Consider the following 19740-nt stretch of genomic DNA (forward strand, 5'->3'; position numbering starts at 1 on the left):
ATAATTTATTTATATTTATAGATTATGAGTGGTATCTAGCAATACATCATGACCACTTAAATATTAAGAGTCAATTAAAGAATTTGACAAAGCTCTTTAGTAATAAACCTCTCAATGCAATACAACCATTTCATCAATTATCCTAGATATGTCATTAAGTATGGCTCGATGTCTACTTATGACATTCCATATTAGTTTTCATAATTCTTGACTAACCTTATGAATTTAGGAAACTAACTTTTCAAAAATTCATCATGCTTTAGCTAAAGACTTTTTATAAGTTAATCAAGAATTGAGAATAACGAGATATATCTCTTTATATCACTTAGGGTGATGAATTCTCTCTTGACTATTCATTCACCTTCGTATGCTTTATGACATAGCCAAAAACACTATATTTAGGAATCTGGTTACCTCCAAACCCGTAAAGGTAACATCAAAGTATGTTATTCTCCATACAAGATGACCTAATGTCTCAAGTTTGAAGATTACTTGCACGACTATCACATGAGAACATATTCTATGGACACTTGAGTGAAATACCAAATGGAGTTCTCATAGCAGGTCATGTTTAGTGAACTTATTCTTTAACAAGTAGTCTCATGTTATCCTCAAGTATTCTATATACTTCAATCTATAAGATCGATTGCTTACTTCTTAAGTAAGGAGGCTTAACATTTACTAGTTTTTGAGCATTGTCAATGCCCTGTCTTGACAATACAATGACCAATAACAATTTTAAGAACATGGCTTTAATCCATAGTAATCTCATAATTGTAACATCTTTACAATCCTCTTGCAAGGCCTTAAGTTCAATGGGTTTCATCCAAGTAGTACTTAATAACTCCTTATTATTACACTAACATGAAGAAAAACCTTTATCACATATAGTTATGTAATTAAGTATGTATTAAATGACAATATATATTTCTTAACCAATCCAATTGACTCAAAGGCATATACCAACAGATTTATAATCTAATTTGAACTATATATGGAAATGGTAGACACATGGGACACAATTTTGTTGGTTTATTTATTTCGTGAAGTTTTCGATAGCTCTGCTAAAGCCTGTCTTCTTTCCATGCTTTTTGAAATGGTCCACCACAATTAGAGAGCCTTCATCCGTTCAATAAAGCTTTTAAAATTCTTGAAAGAAGATCCAGCTTCATCAACACTCTTTCTAGCAACCTTTTTTAGGTGCAAAACATTTGCTTTTATTCCATCAGAAGAGATTAAGGTCTTTATCCTTGCACTTATTTCATGCTTTGTTATGATTCCATTTTCATCTGGAGTCAATGGTAACCCAATGTTCCAAACATCACAAATGTAGTTTCTATTATGGAATTGATCTGCAAAGTAAGGCCAACATAAAAAGGGCACCCCCATGCTTAGACCCTCCATGGTGGAATTCCATCCGCAATGGCTCAGGAAACAAGCAACAGAAGGATGGGCTAAGACCTGATCCTGAGGCACCCATTCGACAATTTTTCCACGATCTGCTATTCTATCTGTGAACCCTTGTGGGAATTTAGTAGATGAATTTCCTTTGGTAAGGTTGGATCTGACAACCCATAAAAAAGGATGGCCACTGAGCTCAAGACCAAGTGCGAGCTCATCTACTTGTTGTGGGCTAAAGATGGCTATGCTACCAAATGCAACATAGATGACGGAACCAGCATCTTGTTTATCAAGCCAGCTTACCAAGTTGAATCCTCAGGCCAAAAGCTTCCAGTGAAACTTCTCAAATGGTTGCTTGCGAGTAAAGGACCTAGCGGAAAGACGTTGGGAGTCAATTTCAAGGCTGATGGAGCTAGTTCATCAAACGAGTTGGAAAGAATGAGGTTGGCAAACTTGACATTTTGCAGGCCGGTACGAACAAATTTAAAAATAGCTTTCCGCTTGATTAGATCGCCGCTGGTAATCCATGGAATCTCAGACTTTCTCGAAGCAGGGATTTCGCTTGACAATGAGATTGATTCGCCTTTTAGTAGAGTTCCTGCAAAAATTCAAGTCATAAATACATTCAAACCAAGGTTTCTTCAATTTTTTTTTTCAAAAAGGCTTTATGGGAGTTGGAAATGAATGGCCAAATAAACTGATATGACTATAATTAGTTTATGCAAGTACAGATAATCTTTTCTTGTGTTTCGATAGGTTTTTTTTCCTTAATATATATCATAAATGGTGGATTGTGTCATAAAATCAGACAATTAAGACAGAGAAGATACTTAAAACTGTACACTAAGTACTAGGATTGAAAAAACATGTATAGTTAACTACAGATTTGTTGTCAGATTGTTACCATCATCACCCAGAATTTCATCTTCAATAAGCCGTGGAACGCGTAGAGCCAGGACCAAGCCTGCTAGTCCAGCAGTGTGAACCACAACTCCCTCGATCCCCATATTCTTGGCAACTTCTAGGGCCCATCCAACGGATACATCAGCAATAACACATGTGATCTGCTCATTGTTTGTGGCATTACACTGGTTTATTTTCTCAATCAAGTTCATCAATTGACCTGGCATAACTCTCCCTGTGCTTTCTGTAAACTCAACAGCATCGTTTCGATCATTCTCCAATTCCAGTCCATCAGAAATTCAAGCAAAACTTATCAGGCCTTGCTTCTTATGTATCCCCGGTGTGGAAGCTATATTTTTCTCATGTGTGGGTACAAAATTACCAACTGTGACTTTCACTCCATGAGCAGCAATTTGGAGGGACAGCTTCATGACAGACGATACATGGTCTTGTGCTGGGAAGGGTAAAACTACTACATGTGGCTTTCGAGTCATGGTATATGATCACAACTGCAACTAGCAGCGTCAGATTTAATTACTTGCTTTTGGAGTTTAAACCTATACTTATATTAATTATTCCGCCAGCTCAGAGTCTCACTACTGATAGCTACTGCTTTATTTTCAATTGCATAAATTTATATTGTTCTCATGGTATCATCTTCCAATTGCTTTGCCTTTACAAGATTATATTATTGCTGGCCTTTACTTCTTGTTTTATAATGTTGTGAGACTGCTTTTCCCCTTTTTTTTTTTAATTAACCTGTCATTTTCTATTGGAAGTATCTAAATGAATGCCAATTCCTAACTAATAGCTTTAACATGAACAAAGTATTTATAAGTGACATTTGCTAGGCATCATTGACTGGGCTGTGATTACGCATATATGATAATTAATGTATTTGTCAATTGGCAAGTTAAATTTAATTATTGACTAATAATATTTTTTTTTTTGTTTCAGGAGAGAAAGGAGATTTGAGCCAGATACTTTTGAGTTGTGAATAAATGCACTATCATTTAACTAAATGTTTCTCTCTGTATAAATTTTAATATTTTTATAGGACAACAACAATAAATATACTTTAAAATTATATTTCTTAATATATTTTTGTCACTTATTACTACTGTAACTTGTTTTCTGGTGACTTTTTCATATTGGTTTTCTTTTTAACTTTTTTGCATACATTTGGTATATCAGTGTCTTTGTGTCATTTGCTTATTTTCCGACTAGATGGCCACTAAATGGCCCTAAAAATTTTAAGTTAGAGATTATATTTGATAGCTTCTATACATTTCAAATCATGAAATAGTACCATTTCATCAAAAAGCAAATATAATTTGGGTTTATATTTTATACATTGCCAATGTATAGATTCTATATACTATCAGTTCACTAAAATGTACCACTTGATTAATGAGGTAACATAAAAAAATAAAAAAATTTAAAATTAAATATTAAAAAGTTTATAATAACTAATTAAACAAAAAGTAAAATATTTTCACTTTTTTATCTCTCTCAACCGTACTTTTTCTTGTTTTCGTCCTTCTCTCTCTCCAATTCTATCATCCAATACTTCTTCCATTAAAATTAAGTTTTACAAAATTCTACAACTTCAAAAGCAATTTTTATATTATTTTCTTATTCTTTTGAAACCTTAAGAGAGATTGAGGAAACAGACTATTAAAAAAAAAACAGATTGAAGAAACAAGATTCAAATAAATAAATATTATTAGTAGAATTTTATTAAGTCAACAACTTTGTTTCTAAGTAACAAGATTAAGCCCAAAATTGTTTTTTTCTTAGAAGCCATATCCCACCTGTCTTTGTCATAGCGTTGCAAAGGGAAATCCACTTTCACTCAAATATGTTGATTTTGAAACCCTTGCAAAATGGTTAATAACATTCCATCTAAAAATGAGTGATCTTCATTTAAAATCTTGAAAATACGGGGTTTAGTTAAAAATAAAAATAGTTATGTAACATATCATGAACAATGATTGAAATACTAGAAAGTATGTGATTTGGTTTAACATCTAAAGTTGAAACTTATTAGCATTTTAGATTTTAGTAAAATGGTTAAATAACATCTCAAAAGAATTTTGGTTTTGATAGGAATTTAGAATTTTATGATTGAAAAAAAAAAAAACCTAATGCCCAAGGAAAAAGAAAAATTTTTGGCTTAATCCTGTTAGTTAAAAGCAAAATTGTTAGCTTATAAACTTTTGTTAATAAGATTTATTTCTATGAATCTTGTTTCGTTAATATCTCCTTCTAAGGTTTAAGAAGAATAAGGAAAAAAATTTAAAAATTGCTCTTGAAGTTCCAGAATTTTACAAAACTTAAATTTTATGGAAGAAGAAAAGTAGGAAAAGAAGATGATGGAGTTGGAGAGAGATAAAAAATGGAAAATAAGAAGAAGAACAGTTGAGAGAGATAGAAAAGTTAAAATATTTTATTCATTGTTTAATTAATCATTATAAAGTTTTTAATATTTAATTTTAAGACCTAAACTTTTTTTATTTTACCTCATTAATAAGGTGGAATATTTTTGTGAGCTAAAAGCGTATAGAAACTATACACTACCAGAGCTTTAAATATAAATTCATATAAATTTTTGGATGGCCATAAAAAAATATTTTAATTTTCTTAAAAAAGAAAAAATATATATATTTTTAAATAACAAAAAATTTCTTTTTATCTCTCTCCAACTCTCTCTCAGCCATTGTCATCTTCTTCTCTCCTTTTTTGTCCGTTATCAATAATAGAAACCTTAATCTAGTGATTGTTGCTATAATTAAACTCAAATTCTATCCAAACTTGAAAGGAAACGCTAGTGTTTGTAATTTTTCATAATCAACCAAGTAAATTTCAAATTGGTAACTCTTAATTTTCACATTATATATTTTGTAAAGCAAAGCAAATACAAAATGTATTGAAACATTGAGAACTAATACTGTTGTTTAATCGAAAGATAAAAGAGTCATCACAAAATCAACAAGAAAATTGATCCAAAATTAAAATTAAAAAGAAAGTAAAACTAATTAAAATTCATTTTCAAAGATAAACCTAAAGAACTAAAGTTGAGCTAGAGTCATTGTCTTGTAAATACTACATCTAAATTATCAGCTATCTAGTAAAGATACCAAGAGAACCAAAATCAAAGTAAGCTTAACCACTTAATAGTTGTTAATTTTCCATAATTTTCCTTCCATTGAAAATTAATCATTATTTTTTTTTGTTGATTTTTCGTATGACTCTTTTATCTTTCTATTAGATAATAGTATTAGGTCCCAATATAGTTGTTTTACAACATTTTGTATCTACTTTTACTTTACAAAATCTATTATAATGTGAAAATTAGGAGTAACCAATTGAAATTTACGAGTTAAGTAAGAAGGATTACAACATCAACTTTTCCTTCAAGTTTTGATAGAGTTTGAGTTTAATTATAGCAACAATCACTGTATCTAGGTTTTTATTGTTGATAGTGGACGTAAAAGGAGAGAAGAAGATGAGATTGGGTGAGAGAGTTGAAAAGAGATAAAATTATTTTTTTATTTTTTTAAAGAAAATTGATATATAAAATTTATTTTTAAGTCTCTCAAAGAATTATATTTAAGCTATAGAAATGATGGGCCTTGTTGATAAACCAAAAACTATTTTTGTTGAATAAAAATAGTATGTTAGAATGGGTGCATCTTTTTAAGGTTGTTTTAAATTTTTATTTGCATATCTATAAATTAATGTTTATTGTTTTTTTGTTTGAGTTTTTAATGAAAATTGTGTAAGAAACAATAAAAATGAGATGCAGAGATATCAAGCAAATGGAGAATTATAAGATATTACACGTGGTTTGGCTTTTATCTACCTTCACAAAGTGAAATAATTTTTCTACTATTGAAAAATTAAAATATAATAAAATCTCTCTCAATAATTTCTGTAACCAACTCAAAGATATTTCACATATATTTTTTTAATAACCTCACTAGGACACTTACTCATACCCATTTTAACTCCAACTAGAGGAAAAGGTAGCATTACAAGGTATTCCTTATCTAAGGCTGTTAAGAGCACTATTTCAATTTTAAAACTTAGAGATCTATTTTTATATTTTAAAAGTTCAAAAATAAAATAGTGTTAGGATTCAATGGGGAACAAAAAATTCAAATTGTACAACCACTCAATGTTGTACACAAACTAGAATGGGCCATATTGACTTTAAGGACGCACCTTGATGACCACTCCAATTCACCAACATTGGTGAGACTTTCCATCCTCTCACAACGTTTACATTATGAGAACCTTTCATCACCTTCTTGATAATTGAAATCTCATTTCAATAACCGCCATCTCTTGTACATTGTTTCCATTTTTTCGAAGCCTCACCTTCTAGACAATACAAACCCATATGCAAATTCTCTCTCATAAATAGCATGTCACCTTATGTGAATTTTACTATTGGATCATTGGCAAAAAATTCCTACGCTTTAGAGTCTAATAGACTCAATGGTATTAGATTCCTAAACTTCTTTGAGAAATAGGCCGCACTATTCAAAGAGTGTCACAATCCAACCAAACATTTTGATTCTTGCAACTCCAAGACCTATTATCTGTATAATTGACTAAGCAACCAAAATCAAATTCCTAGACATCATTCTTGAAGCAAATCAAAATAATCTTTTGGAAGTATAAGTAAGTGACATAAGCAAAATCTAAATACCAAACACCACTAGAATTTGCATCCATAATTTTTTAGATTGGAAAAACAGTATCACAATCATCATTAAATGTGACTAAAACATACAAAGAAGATTAGCATAGGCCCTGCACAGGATGACATGCACTAATAGAAAAATGGTCCTAATTTTTTCCAATATTCTCAAGAGTCCAATGCGGGATGGAGTTTGAAAGATAATCGGACACATCATATGTGTCTCGCCCAAGGAGTGCTGCCTTGGACAAGTGGAATCTTTGAACATATTTAATTGCTATCCAAATGTGAAGATTAATGTGCTCATATAGAATTTTCGGATATGGTGAGATCTTTAGGATTGCGTTTTGGTTGGACAGCAGTAAATGCTTGTTGTTGAAGGTTTTTTTCTCTTGTTGTGGGCTGTTTTAGGTGACTTCTTTTTACCCAAACTTCTCTAAATTTGGGCTTTAGTTATTGGGGTTATTTTTGTATTTATTTTTGTAATCATAAAATCCAAAGTTCATTTACTTTGGTCTTTAATAATAAAATTGTGTAATTTAAAAAAAAAACTAAAACTTTCTTACTTTTATTTCTTTTACTCCCGTCCGGTTTTGTAGGATAATCTCTTTGAATATGTTCATACCTAGAGTGAGTAAAAGTCGGTTAAAATCAACCTAATCGAATTAATTGACAAAATTTGGCTAATTTGAATAAGTTAAATCACTTAGACAGTTCGATTAAGTTGGGTCAATTATGTTATAAAATTTGAAATCAATTAACGGACTCAACTGACTTTGTATTTAATATATTAAAGAGTATTCTTGTATGTATGAATTTACACAGTTTTTCCATATTCATACATAAATAAAGGTCTTAGATTTCATTATCAAGACAGCAAATAAAAAAATGCAAAATACAAGTAATTAAAACATAACATAATTTCATTAGTGTTTTATTTTTTTGTTGATTTCTAGTTTCATTTATTTATTTATTTATTTTGTATATAAATTTATAATCCATGTCAATATTCAAATTCCCAATGCAACAAAAAAATCAATTTATATAATAAATCTTTATTTAGATATTAATATCATTGATATAATAATATAAAATACCTATATAAAATTAAACATAATACAAAACATAATGAAAACTATATCAAAATTTCTTTATTCACAAATATGTTACAATCAATTTCATCTCACTTATTTACTCAAAAATGTTAAAAATGTAAAACATTTTTTTAATAATCAATTTGTTTAATTTGAACAAATCACTCACACAAATTATCCTAATAATTTGATTAATATAATTCCCATCATTGCTTTTCCCAAAAACAATTTCCATCACTATAAAATTAAAATAAGTCCCTAAAAACTTAAATATTTTTTGAAAAGTCCATAAAACTTGCAATTTGTAATATATATATATAAATATATAATAACCCCTCCACTTTAAAGCTTAAAAATTAAAATAAGTCCTAATGTTTAACTAATAACTATAAGGCTATAAGTCTTATCTAATTATCTCACCAAGTATGAAGTATCTGATCATCCATTTCCATCACCAAAAAATTAAAATAAGTTCCTTCAAACTTAAAATTTGTAATATAAATATAAATATAAATAGATAATAACCCTTCCCCTTTAGAACTTTCAAATTAAAATAAGTTCTAATATGTAACTATAAGGCTATAAGCCTGATCTAATTATCTAAATATCTAACTAACTAACTATGAAAATTAAAAATATTTAATTTTATATTTTGGAGGCATAATTCTTTCAAACACCGATTCTGTGACACATTCATAGAGAAAAGACAGAGCTTGATATCATTTAGCAACTTCTTCCCCATGTTGTTTGATTTGGGCAAGTGTTGCTGTTTCTTTCAAGGCAAGGGGCTCCTAACCTATCTCGACAATGTTCCATAGGTCATAAGCCTGTAAGTAACCTTTCATTTTAATTGACTAAGATATATAGTTTTCACCATTCAAGGTGGAAGGTGACGGGTGTGAGCTTGTGTTGGAGATGGATATATTACAATCGATTTGTAATGTTGTGAAGTTGTGTTTTTTGGTTATGGTATGTTTCAGGTCCCTCAAGAACTTAGTCAAGCTCTGATACCATGTTAAGTTATGGAGAATGGAATATGGCTCCTATAACGAAGCTTTTATTTTAGGTTGGGTTGAACAGAGATGAACAAAGTATTGGTATACAAAAGAAAATCGCACACCCTTTATCCATAATCGAGGAAATATATATAGCCAACTAGTTACTTGGTAGTTATAAAACATATTACAAGTACAGGCATGATAAAAATAATTGAACATAGCAACATGTTTTGAACTTCCACATTCAAGTTATGTTGCCATTTTCAACTAACAATAACTTGTTGCGAGCAGTATCAATAGCAATTCTATCAAATCAAGTCCTTTTTTCCCTTTTCCAACTATTTGATTAGACTCAGACACTGAAGCCAACAAATTGATTTGCGTAAAATGAGAAAGTTCAGACTTAGATGATAACTTAAAACTAGTATGATTATTTTTGTGTAGTTAAATAAATATGTTGCCTAGATTCTTACCATCATCACCTAAAATTCCATCCTTAATAAGCTGTTGGACATGTAGTGACATGGTTGCCTTCGGGTCCAGCAAAGTGAACAACAATTTCCTCAATTCTATATTCGTAACCATTTTTAATGCCCATCAAACTAGTATATCAACAATAACACAAGTGATTTTCTCATCAACATTCGATTGGTTTATTTTCTCAATTAATTTCTTCAATTCACCCAACATAACAGTCCGTACACTTTCTGCAAACTTAAGAGTATCTCTTTGATCATCCTCCAACTCCAATCCATTGGGAATTGAAACTAAACTTATCAAGGGTTGATCATCTTCCTTCCTTAATATGGCACTGGTAGCCATAATATTTTCATGTATGAATTTTAAATTAACAAATGTTACTTTCACTCCATAAGCAGCAATTTGGAGGGACAACTTCTTGAGAGGTCCTACATGGCCTTGTGCTAGAAATGGTATAACTAGCACATGTGGCTTTTGAGTCATGGTCAAGTCAAATACTTTTACTAATACCACTTGATTATATGGCTCAATAGTAAATAATAGGTGTATATTTCTTTCCTTTCAAAGAATTATTATATTAATAATTCTATCTGCTCTTTTATTTAATAGTCAAATTATGTTGCCTACTTCGCATATCACTGTTGAATTGTTGATAGCTATTGTTTTATTTTCAATTGATTAGATTTATATGGTTGTCAAATCATCTTCGAACTACTTTGCCTTCACATGGATATTTTATCTGTGGCATTTCTTTTTTTGCTTTGTTATGCTGGAGGTCTTCTTATAATGATCAAAAGCAACAGCATTTTTAAAATACAAGCGTGATCCATGATATGTTAAAAAATATGAAGAATCATTGGGCTACATTAGAGTACTATATTTATCAAATTAAGGCATTTGACACATGCTTAGTTATGCTAGAGCTCTTCTTGTAAATCATTGTTTCTGATGCCTGCATAGAGGCTTTTTATTTTGAGTTAAAGGACACTACCATTAGCTTTTTGTGCAGATAAGAAATATTGTAATTTTACAAGTTCCCTTTATCCTAAGCTGGGGTTGTTCTTAGGGTTGTTCATGCCACCAAAAGTCTTCAGCCTTTCACACTAAAAACTTGTAGTGGCATGCTGGTTGATGGCCTTAATGAAAACACCTTTTAAGAAAACAAATGAGTAATATTTAATTATTAATAGATAAGGATGCTTTTCTAATTATCAATTAAATTTTGAAATAACAATTAATCTTTTTTTTTAATTTTTAATTTAAAATTATTAAATGTTTATATATTGAACTTACATTACCAAAGATATGTGTTCTCTTTTATCCACTTGACATAGTTTAATGAGGAGATGTGTTCTTTAATTTAATTACTTTTCCTCTACTTGAAATTGTGTCAATTTTAAATATTAAAATGTCAATATTTACTTTAGCAATACTTTTAGATTACCTTCTATAAATATAACAATAAAAAACTTCACTAATGTAAAAAATCAGCATCTATTGAAAGATTCATACGCAAAGTGTCATGAGTCAATCTTGTATAGGGTTATGACAGGGTAAAACTACCTAGGAGACTAAGTCTTTTGTACCTTTAAGGATGATGTCCCTCTTTTAAACATTGTAATGGCATTTGACGACATCTCCAAAAATGCTCATTAAACGTTGAAGGGGGAAGATTCCTTAGGAAAGGAATGTCTCATCTCATTCATTGTAACGGCTCTTGGTGAAATACTTGTGAAACCTCATAAACTTTCTATAAAGGGTGAATACTCGACGAATTGTTGAGCTACCTCACAATTAAAGATATACACGAAGTTACTGGCTAGCTTGTGTGGAAGCGTCCACTCAAGCGTCTCACGGACTATTGTATACTTATATGAAAGAGTGCAGTTCATGACAGTTAATATCAAAGCATGAACGAGACGTGCTAAGTGAAAGAGCAAACATGGTGGCCTTGCAAAATGTAATAGAGGACCATTAAAAAATTGATGAGTTAAAGGCTCAGTGGTCATAATAAAAGCTTATATGGTCTCAAGTAAGCAAATAGATGAAATTGAAACAATCTGGCAAGAACTATTGTAGATGATAAATACCCTAAGTGATGAAACCAAAGATGCATTAAGCACTCTCCAAGGTGAGTTTGGAGAATTAAAAGCTCAGGTAAATCTCTTGATTATTGCTATAGGTGATAACGGTGCAAACCCAAGAGATTAAGGGAAAAAGGCTAAAGTGTCAGAGCTCAAGTGATATAAATGGGCTAGAGATACAAAAGAGCTACAAAACTTCTTTTTTGATATTGAACAGTACTTACAAGCTATGCATAGAGAGTCGGAGGAAGATAAGGTCACGTAAGGTCACGATAGCCGTAACGTATGTTGCAGGGAATACAAAATTATGGTGATGTTGGAAATTTGTTGATGGCAAGTGCCATATCCAGACATGGGCGGACCTTAAGCAAGAATTGAAGTACCAATGCTTCTTTACAAAGGTAGAGTACATGGCTCGATAGAAGTTGCAAGGGTTGACGCAAATCAGAATAGTACAAGAATTTGTAAGAAACTTCTCTACAATAATGTTGGATATTAAGTATATTACCTAGAAAGATAAGTTGGTTTATTTTCTCGAAGGTTTGAAGCCATCCCAATAATGGATTTGTTACCACAAAAGGTATAGGATGTGACTTTAGCAATGGTAGCTACTGAACATTTTATTGATTATAGTGATAACTCACATAAACAGAAAGACCCTTTATCAAGAATCAGTAGCTCGAGCTCCAACAATGGGGCCAAAATTCTCAAAAGTTAACAAACCTTCGAGTGAGGGAGGAGCAAGGAGACAGCTGGCTAGGGACACTCCTCAAGTAAAAACAACTAAATTGTGGGGCTTCAAACCTTGAGCCTCAAAATTTTGCTTTTTTTGCAATGAACCTCATCAAGTAACTGATTCCCCCCATTGAGTAGTTCTTAATGCAATAGTACTATTAATGTGGAAGCACCTCGGGCCCAGACCCTAGTTAAGGAAGTCAGTGAGGGGTCGATGCATATGGGTTTAATTTGGTTGCTTAGTACTCTATAAACGCAAATAGAAAAGATGAAGAAAGAGTCTCAACAAGGTCTCATATATGTGAACGTGTTGGTGAACAATAAAAAGACTAAAGCCATGCTCAACATAGAGGCCTTCGATAACTTCATCACTTCTAGAAAGGCAGAGAGATGCGATCTCAAGATTGAGAAACACTTCGAGTAGATGAAAGTTATTACCTTGCCAGCTTCAACTATTATTGGGAACTCCAAAAACACAAAAGTTAAAATTGTTTCTTAAGTTTAGGGGGGAAGGTGAACATGATTATGGCCACCATAGATGACTTTGATTTTGTTCTAAGATTGGATTTTATGACGAAATCACAAACCATCCCATTCCATGCTGTTAGTTATCTAATGTTCTACAGGGAACAACCTTGTGTGGTACCAGCTAAAATTCTACTCAAAAATGGAAAGAGGATTATATCAGCTATCCAATTCCAATAAAAGATTAAGAAAGGAGAGCCTTCCTATGTGGCCATGCCTATCTATAAAGACAAAGATAGTATAAATTCATACCCATGGGAGTAAAGTTGGTTTTAGAAGAATTTCAAGATATGATGCCCAAATAGCTAGCTTGGGTCTTACCACCTTGACAAGCTGTTGATCATGAGATAGAATTACTCCTGGGTGGCAAGACACTTGAAAAGAGGCCATACAAGATGTTTCTCCCAAAGCTAGCAAAGCTAAGAAAACAATTAGAAGAGCTAAACCAAGTTGAATTCATCCAACCATCAAAAGCACCTTTTGGGGCCTTAGTACATTTTCAGAAAAAGCAAGATAGGAGTTGGCAATTATGCATGGATTGTCGGGCTTTGGATAAAGTCACAGTAAAGAATTAATATCCAATCCCTCTTACAATAGACCTTTTTACCAATTGAGTTGTGCAAAGTACTTGTCTATATTAGATTTGAGATCAAGCAACCATCAAGTAAGAGTTGTTGATGGAGATGAATTGAGAACCACTTGCGTGATGTGGTATAATGCGTTTGAATTTCTTGCTATACCTTTTGAACTAACCAATGCTACTACCATTTTTTGCACATTGATGAATTAGGGTTTTCACGATTATGTAGACAAGTTAGAGGTAATCTACTTGGATGACATTGTGGTGCACAATTCAACCTCAAAGGAGCGTTAGAGGTATTTGTGGCAAGTCTTCCAAAGATTATGTCACAACCAGTTGTATGTATAAAGGGAAAAATACGCATTCACGCAAACCCAAATTCAGTTCTTTTGTCACATAATTAAACAAAGGCATATTCGGATGGATATGCTGAAGGTGAAAGCTATCAAAGAATGGACCATCCCTAAAAACATAGCTGAGCTTTGCTCATTCTTAGGGTTAGCCAACTATTATCAAAGATTTATGGAAAGATATTCAAAACGATTGGTGGTACCTATAAAGTTTCTTAAAAAGGGACAAAAATGGAATTGGACACCTCAATTCCAAGAAGCTTTCTAAGATTTGAAAGGAGTGATAATGATGGATCTTGTCCTAGCACTCCTAGATATTGAAAAACTTTTTGAGTATAGACATATGCGTCAGACTTTGCTCTTGGAAGGGTATTATTACAAAAGGGACATCCAATCACATTTGAGAGTTGAAAGTTGAACAAAGCTTAAAAGAGATACATTACGTAAAAAAAAGAGCTTTTAGCCATGAATCATTGCTTACGAGTATGGTGGCACTACTTATTAGGGTCTCAATTCATGGTTAAGATAGAAAATGCTACAGTCAGTCATTTTCTTACTTAATTGAAACTTATAGCTAAATAAGCGAGATGATAAGAGTTCTCAGCTAAGTTTGATTTTCATTTTGAACACAAATTTGAGAAGGCTAATCAAATAGCAGACACCCTTAATAGAAAGGTTGAATTAGTATCTCCTAGAGTTACAACTCTAATCACAGCCAACAGAGTAACTATGGATATTCGCAACTCTATTGAAGAAAACCTAAAAAGAAACCCCCAAGCCATTGCCATCACGAAATTAGTAGAGAGTGAAAAGTTTAAGTATTTTTGGGTAAAAAATGGACTTGTGCTAACAAAAGGGCCACAGATATTTGTTTTGAGAGTTGGAGAGTTAAGATAGAAGTTGATGCGAGAATGTCATGACACTCCATGGGTAGGACATTTAGGTTGGCAACGCATGGTAGCTTTATTGAAATAAGTTTACTATTGGCCCCACTTGTGGTAAGATGTGATGCATTATACCAAGACATGCTTTATTTGCCAACAAGACAAAGTGGAGAGACAAAAGCCAATAGAATGCTTCAATGGCTACCCATACCAAGCAAGTTGTGGAAAAGCATTTCTCTTGATTTCATAGTAGGGCTTTTTAAAGTGGGAGATATGATAACAATTCTAGTGATAGTGGATCATTTTTCAAAATACGCTACATTTTTCTTAGTATAAAAGTTTAGCTCTATAGAAGAAACAACCCTTATAATTTTCAAACATATGGTAAAATACTAAGGTGCACCTAAAAGCATTATTAGCGACAGAAATCCACAGTTTACTATTTTTTTTAAAGAGCTTTTCAAGCTATTGGGTCAGAACTTAACATCTCCTCTAATTATCATCCACAGATAAATGGTCAAATAGAACGCTTCAACGAACTACTGGAGGAATATCTATGACACTTTGTACAGGCAACCTAGAAGAATTGGCTTAATCTATTTGATGTGGCTAAATTATGTTTCAATTTCCAGAAGAGTTCTGCCATAAACAAAACCCTTTCGAGGTTGTCACACTTCCCCACACCATAATGGAATCCTACAATAGGAAGAGCCCCTGAGCATTTAACTTTTCCAATGAGTTGAGCCAGAATATTGAGATCGCTCTAGCTTATCTAGAGAAAGCCTCCAGCCACATGAAGAAGTGGGTAAACAAAGGTCGAAAAGAGCACCATTTTAAGGTGGGGGACCTTGTGCTAGCAAAATTGGTACTTAAACAACTCATATTTTGAAGGCAAAAAGATAAACAACCAATGTGGAAGTATGAAGGCTATGTGCAAATTACAACTAAGGTGAAGAAAACCTTCTACAAGATTGATTCACCAAAAATGGATGAAAGTGCATCTAGTGTTTCATGTCAGCAAACTAAAGTTGTCCTATACAAATTTATCAGATGCTAGTAGGAGTCAAACCACAAGAGCTACCATCACCACCAAGCCACCATCACAACATTAAGTAGAGGAGATTCATACAGAGAGACAATCATAATCAACCGACGACCAACATAAGAGTATTTAATGAAATAGGAAGTTCTAGGCACAAATGAAATCACCTAGGAAAAGGAAACCAATCTCTGCACCTTCAACCAGAAGATTGAAGAGTTCTAAGTCAACAATTCAATAAGGACGCTGATAGATTACGTGGGGGAGGATGTCATGAGCCAACTTTGTATAGGGCTATGATAGGGTAGAACTGCATAGGAGATTAAGTCTTTTGTACCCCCAAGGGAGATGTCCCCTTTTTAAACATTGTAATAGCACTTGGTGGCATCTCTAGAAATGCTTGTTGAGTCTTGAGGGGGAAGATCCTTGAAGAAAGGACTGTCCCCATCTCATGCATTGTAACGGCTCTTGGTGAAATTCTCGTAAACTCTCATAAACTCTTTATAAGAGGTAAGCAATAGGTGAATTATTAGATTGCCTCACTGGTAAAGATATACACAAAGTTATTGGCTGACTTGTGTGGAAGCGTCCACCCAAACGCTACACGGACTATCACACATTTAAGTGAAGGAACGTAATTTGTTAGACAAAGCATATACAATCGAAGAAATTTCATCCTTTTACTCGATATATTTCGAACTCACTATGTCGACAAAATGGAATTAGGTGTCATGGAATGAGATGGAAAAGACAAGGAAGCAATGGATCATCTTTCGATTTTCACCCATCTGGGCTGACATTTAGATCAACAAGACATGTCTCAATTCCCATAAAAGGATGGATCGTTCTAGCAATTTGTCTTGACTACAAAAGTTTTTTCCAATACCAAAAAGAAATTGCAGCCTTCAGGAGATTCGACATAAAGAGTGCAGATGAAAAGTGACAAATACTAAGAACATAGAATGGTATACAATTTATTACATTTCTATTCCTTGAAAAAGACTTAACAACTGCCCTTGTGAAGAACTAGTCAAGCACCACACCATTTCCTTTGATTTATCTATTTCTTATGTTTGAGACAACTGAGGCAGATTCTGTTTATAAGAGATTTGTCTTGTCTAGGCGCCCTTTATCTGTTCAATAAAGCTCTTGAAATTCTTGTAGGAAGACCCGCCTTCATTGACACTCTTTCTGGCAAGCTCCTTTAGGTGCAGGGCGTTTGCTTTTATAGCATCAGACGAGAGCACTGCTTTTATTTTTGTACTAATTTCGTGCCTTGTTATGATTCCATTTTCATCTGGGTCAACTCCCAAACCAATCCTCCAAACGTCGCAAATATAGCTCTTATTATGTAACTGATCAGTGAAGTAGGGCCAACATAGGAAGGGTATCCCCTTGCTTAAACCCTCCAGAGTGGAATTCCATCCGCAATGGCTTACGAAACAAGCAACAGAAGGGTGAGCTAACACCTTTTCCTGAGGCGCCCATTCAACAATTTTTCCACGATCAGCTATTCTTTCTATGAATCCTTCAGGAAATTTGGTAACTGCCCCATTTGAAAGGTTGGATCTGACTACCCATAAAAATGGATGGCCAGTGAGTTCAAGACCAAGTGCCAGTTCATCTACTTGTTGTAGGCTAAATTTTCCTGTGCTACCGAATGCAACATAGATGACAGAGCCTGCAGTTTGTTGATCAAGCCAGCTTATGCAAACTGAGTCCTCAGGCCAAAAGTTCCCAGCAAAAGTTCCCATATAGTTTCTGGCATGTAACGGGCCTATAGGTAAGACGTTTGGAACCAATTTTAAGGCTGATGCATCTAGTTCATAAAATGTGTTGGAAAGAATCAAGTTGGTAAGCCCAACAATTTTGGGCACGGTACAAGAAAGTCCAAATATAGCTTTCTGCATTTCTGGATCACTGCTGCTCCATGGAATATCTGACCTACTCCAGGCAGGGATTTCCTTTGATAATGAGATTGATTTGCCTTTCACTAGAATTCCTGCAAAGATCAAATTATTCTATCCATAGTCAAGCTTTTAAAAACTACAAATAAATAAGAATACTGTTGGCCTGAGGACTCAGTTTAAACCAGAATAGGGGTATATACCTAAAGCCAACCCCAAAATCATATGTACATGTACAGTTAATTATAAATGCTGCCAGATTCTTACCATCCTTATCCAGAATTCCAGCCTCAACTAGCTGTGGAATTTGTAGTGAGAGGGCCAAAACTGCTGGTCCAGCAACTTGAACTGCAATTCGCTCGATCCCCATTTCCTTGGCCACTTCCAGTGCCCACACAGCCGTTGTATCAGCTAAAACACAAGTGATTTGCTCATTGATGTTAGACTGGTTTATTTTCTCAATCAAGCTCTTCAATGAACCCGGCATACCTTTCTGTGCCCTTTTTGTGAAATCAACAGCATTTCGTTGAGCACCTCCTGATTCTAAAGCATCAGGAATTGAAACTAGACTTATCAGGCTTTGCTCTTCGATGTCCGCTGATACTGAGGCCATAATTCTTTCATGTACAGATTCTGAATTAACAAATGTGATTTGCACTCCATTAGCAGCAATTTGGAGGGCCAACTTCATGAAAGGCGCCACATGGCCTTGTGCTGGGATGGGTATAGCCAGTACATGTGGTTTTCTAGCCATGGATACCGCTGCTACATCCCCAGACTAGCTTGCTTTGGGTCTGAACCCGCACTTATGTTATTTTCTCTTGCTGTTTAGCCTACCTACGGATAGCTATCCTTTCATTTTCAATTGTTTAAATATATCTGGTTGTCAATTCATCAACAACTTACTCTGTCTTCACATAGGAGTATGATTAAGTGTCCCCTTTTATTGTTTAGTGTTTAATGTGAGTTCTTGTTTCTTTCACCTGTATTTTTCTCCTTGTAAGGATTAAAGCAAATCCGGCCACTTAAAGCCTTTTTTTCTTAAAAAAAAAGGTTGTTACTACTTAAAACTAGTTTTAATGATTTGTAATCTGGAATTTCTATTGAACCACTAGAGGTTAAGTGCATACATACTTGGCACTTGGTAGATGTTCTCTATGTACTCTACAAAGGAATGAAAATAAAAATTTGGCTTCTGACGTGCATGCATTCAACACTTTTCACATGTACGCAGAACAAGTTGGATAATAGGACATATGTTTTTGGTTATGAATAATAGGATATCAATATTGAACAACTTTCACTTAATATTCAAAGAACTATAAACTATTGGAGTTGAGAGTGCTAATGAAGAAGACGAAGAATTTCATTACAGCATCAAAAGCTTATATAAAACAAACAAGGGTTCATGTCCCGTGGTTAACAACCAGAAGGAGGTAAAGGGCAGAAAACAAAGCAACTTAAATCCATAAATTTAGGCTTAAAACAGAACAAGTAATAATGATTACAAAAGAGGGGCCTTAATGCTCCATTCCTTCAACTGCAACAAGTAACGTGAAGCAGTCTCTTTTCACAGCACCATGCAGCCATCAACCTCAAAAAAACGAATTCTAAACTTCAACAGAGAGCTGCCTTTAAGATGATAATCAATCACTAGACCAACTTATTTTTTTTAGGTATACAATCACAACAACTTCAATAGAATCTGTCTTCTCTCATTCTGCAAAATGATTTGGTAGGCCTAATTAAAGGCTCTTAATATGTTCAATAAAGATCTTCAAGTTCTTGAAAGAAGACCCACCTTCATTGGAACTCTTTCTGGCAATTTCCTTTATATGCAGCGCATTTGCCTTTATATCATCAGAAGAGAGCAATTTGTTTATCTTTGTACTTACTTCATGCCTTGTTGTGATTCCATTTTCATCTTTGAACAGTTCTAAACCAATCTTCAAATCATCACAAATGTAGTTTTTATTGTTGAATTGATCTGCTATGTAAAGCTGTCAGTTAAAATTCTATTACGCAAGTATACGTATCGAATAGATAGTATAT

At 33.3% G+C, this 19740-nt stretch overlaps 1 protein-coding gene and 3 pseudogenes across 1 annotated transcript in view; 1 reads left to right on the top strand and 3 right to left on the bottom strand.

The window, feature by feature from the left end:
- Positions 1-1110: 1110 nt before the first annotated feature.
- Positions 1111-2905, bottom strand: LOC110418354 (UDP-glycosyltransferase 83A1-like; annotated as a pseudogene).
- Positions 2906-7056: 4151 nt separating this feature from the next.
- LOC149527089 (U6 spliceosomal RNA) lies at positions 7057-7170 on the top strand (annotated as a pseudogene).
- Positions 7171-16899: 9729 nt separating this feature from the next.
- LOC110417956 (UDP-glycosyltransferase 83A1 pseudogene) lies at positions 16900-18442 on the bottom strand (annotated as a pseudogene).
- A 991-nt stretch (positions 18443-19433) lies between these two features.
- LOC110417958 (UDP-glycosyltransferase 83A1-like) overlaps positions 19434-19740 on the bottom strand; it is a 5651-nt gene continuing 5344 nt past the window's right edge. The window contains 1 exon segment of the mRNA XM_089783771.1: positions 19434-19682. Coding sequence (XP_089639897.1) covers positions 19434-19682 — 249 coding nt within the window.

This window comes from Theobroma umbraticum, unplaced genomic scaffold, assembly GCF_002168275.2.
Source record: "Theobroma umbraticum cultivar Fairchild unplaced genomic scaffold, ASM216827v3 scaffold_50.0, whole genome shotgun sequence".
Taxonomy (NCBI): Eukaryota; Viridiplantae; Streptophyta; class Magnoliopsida; order Malvales; family Malvaceae; genus Theobroma; species Theobroma umbraticum.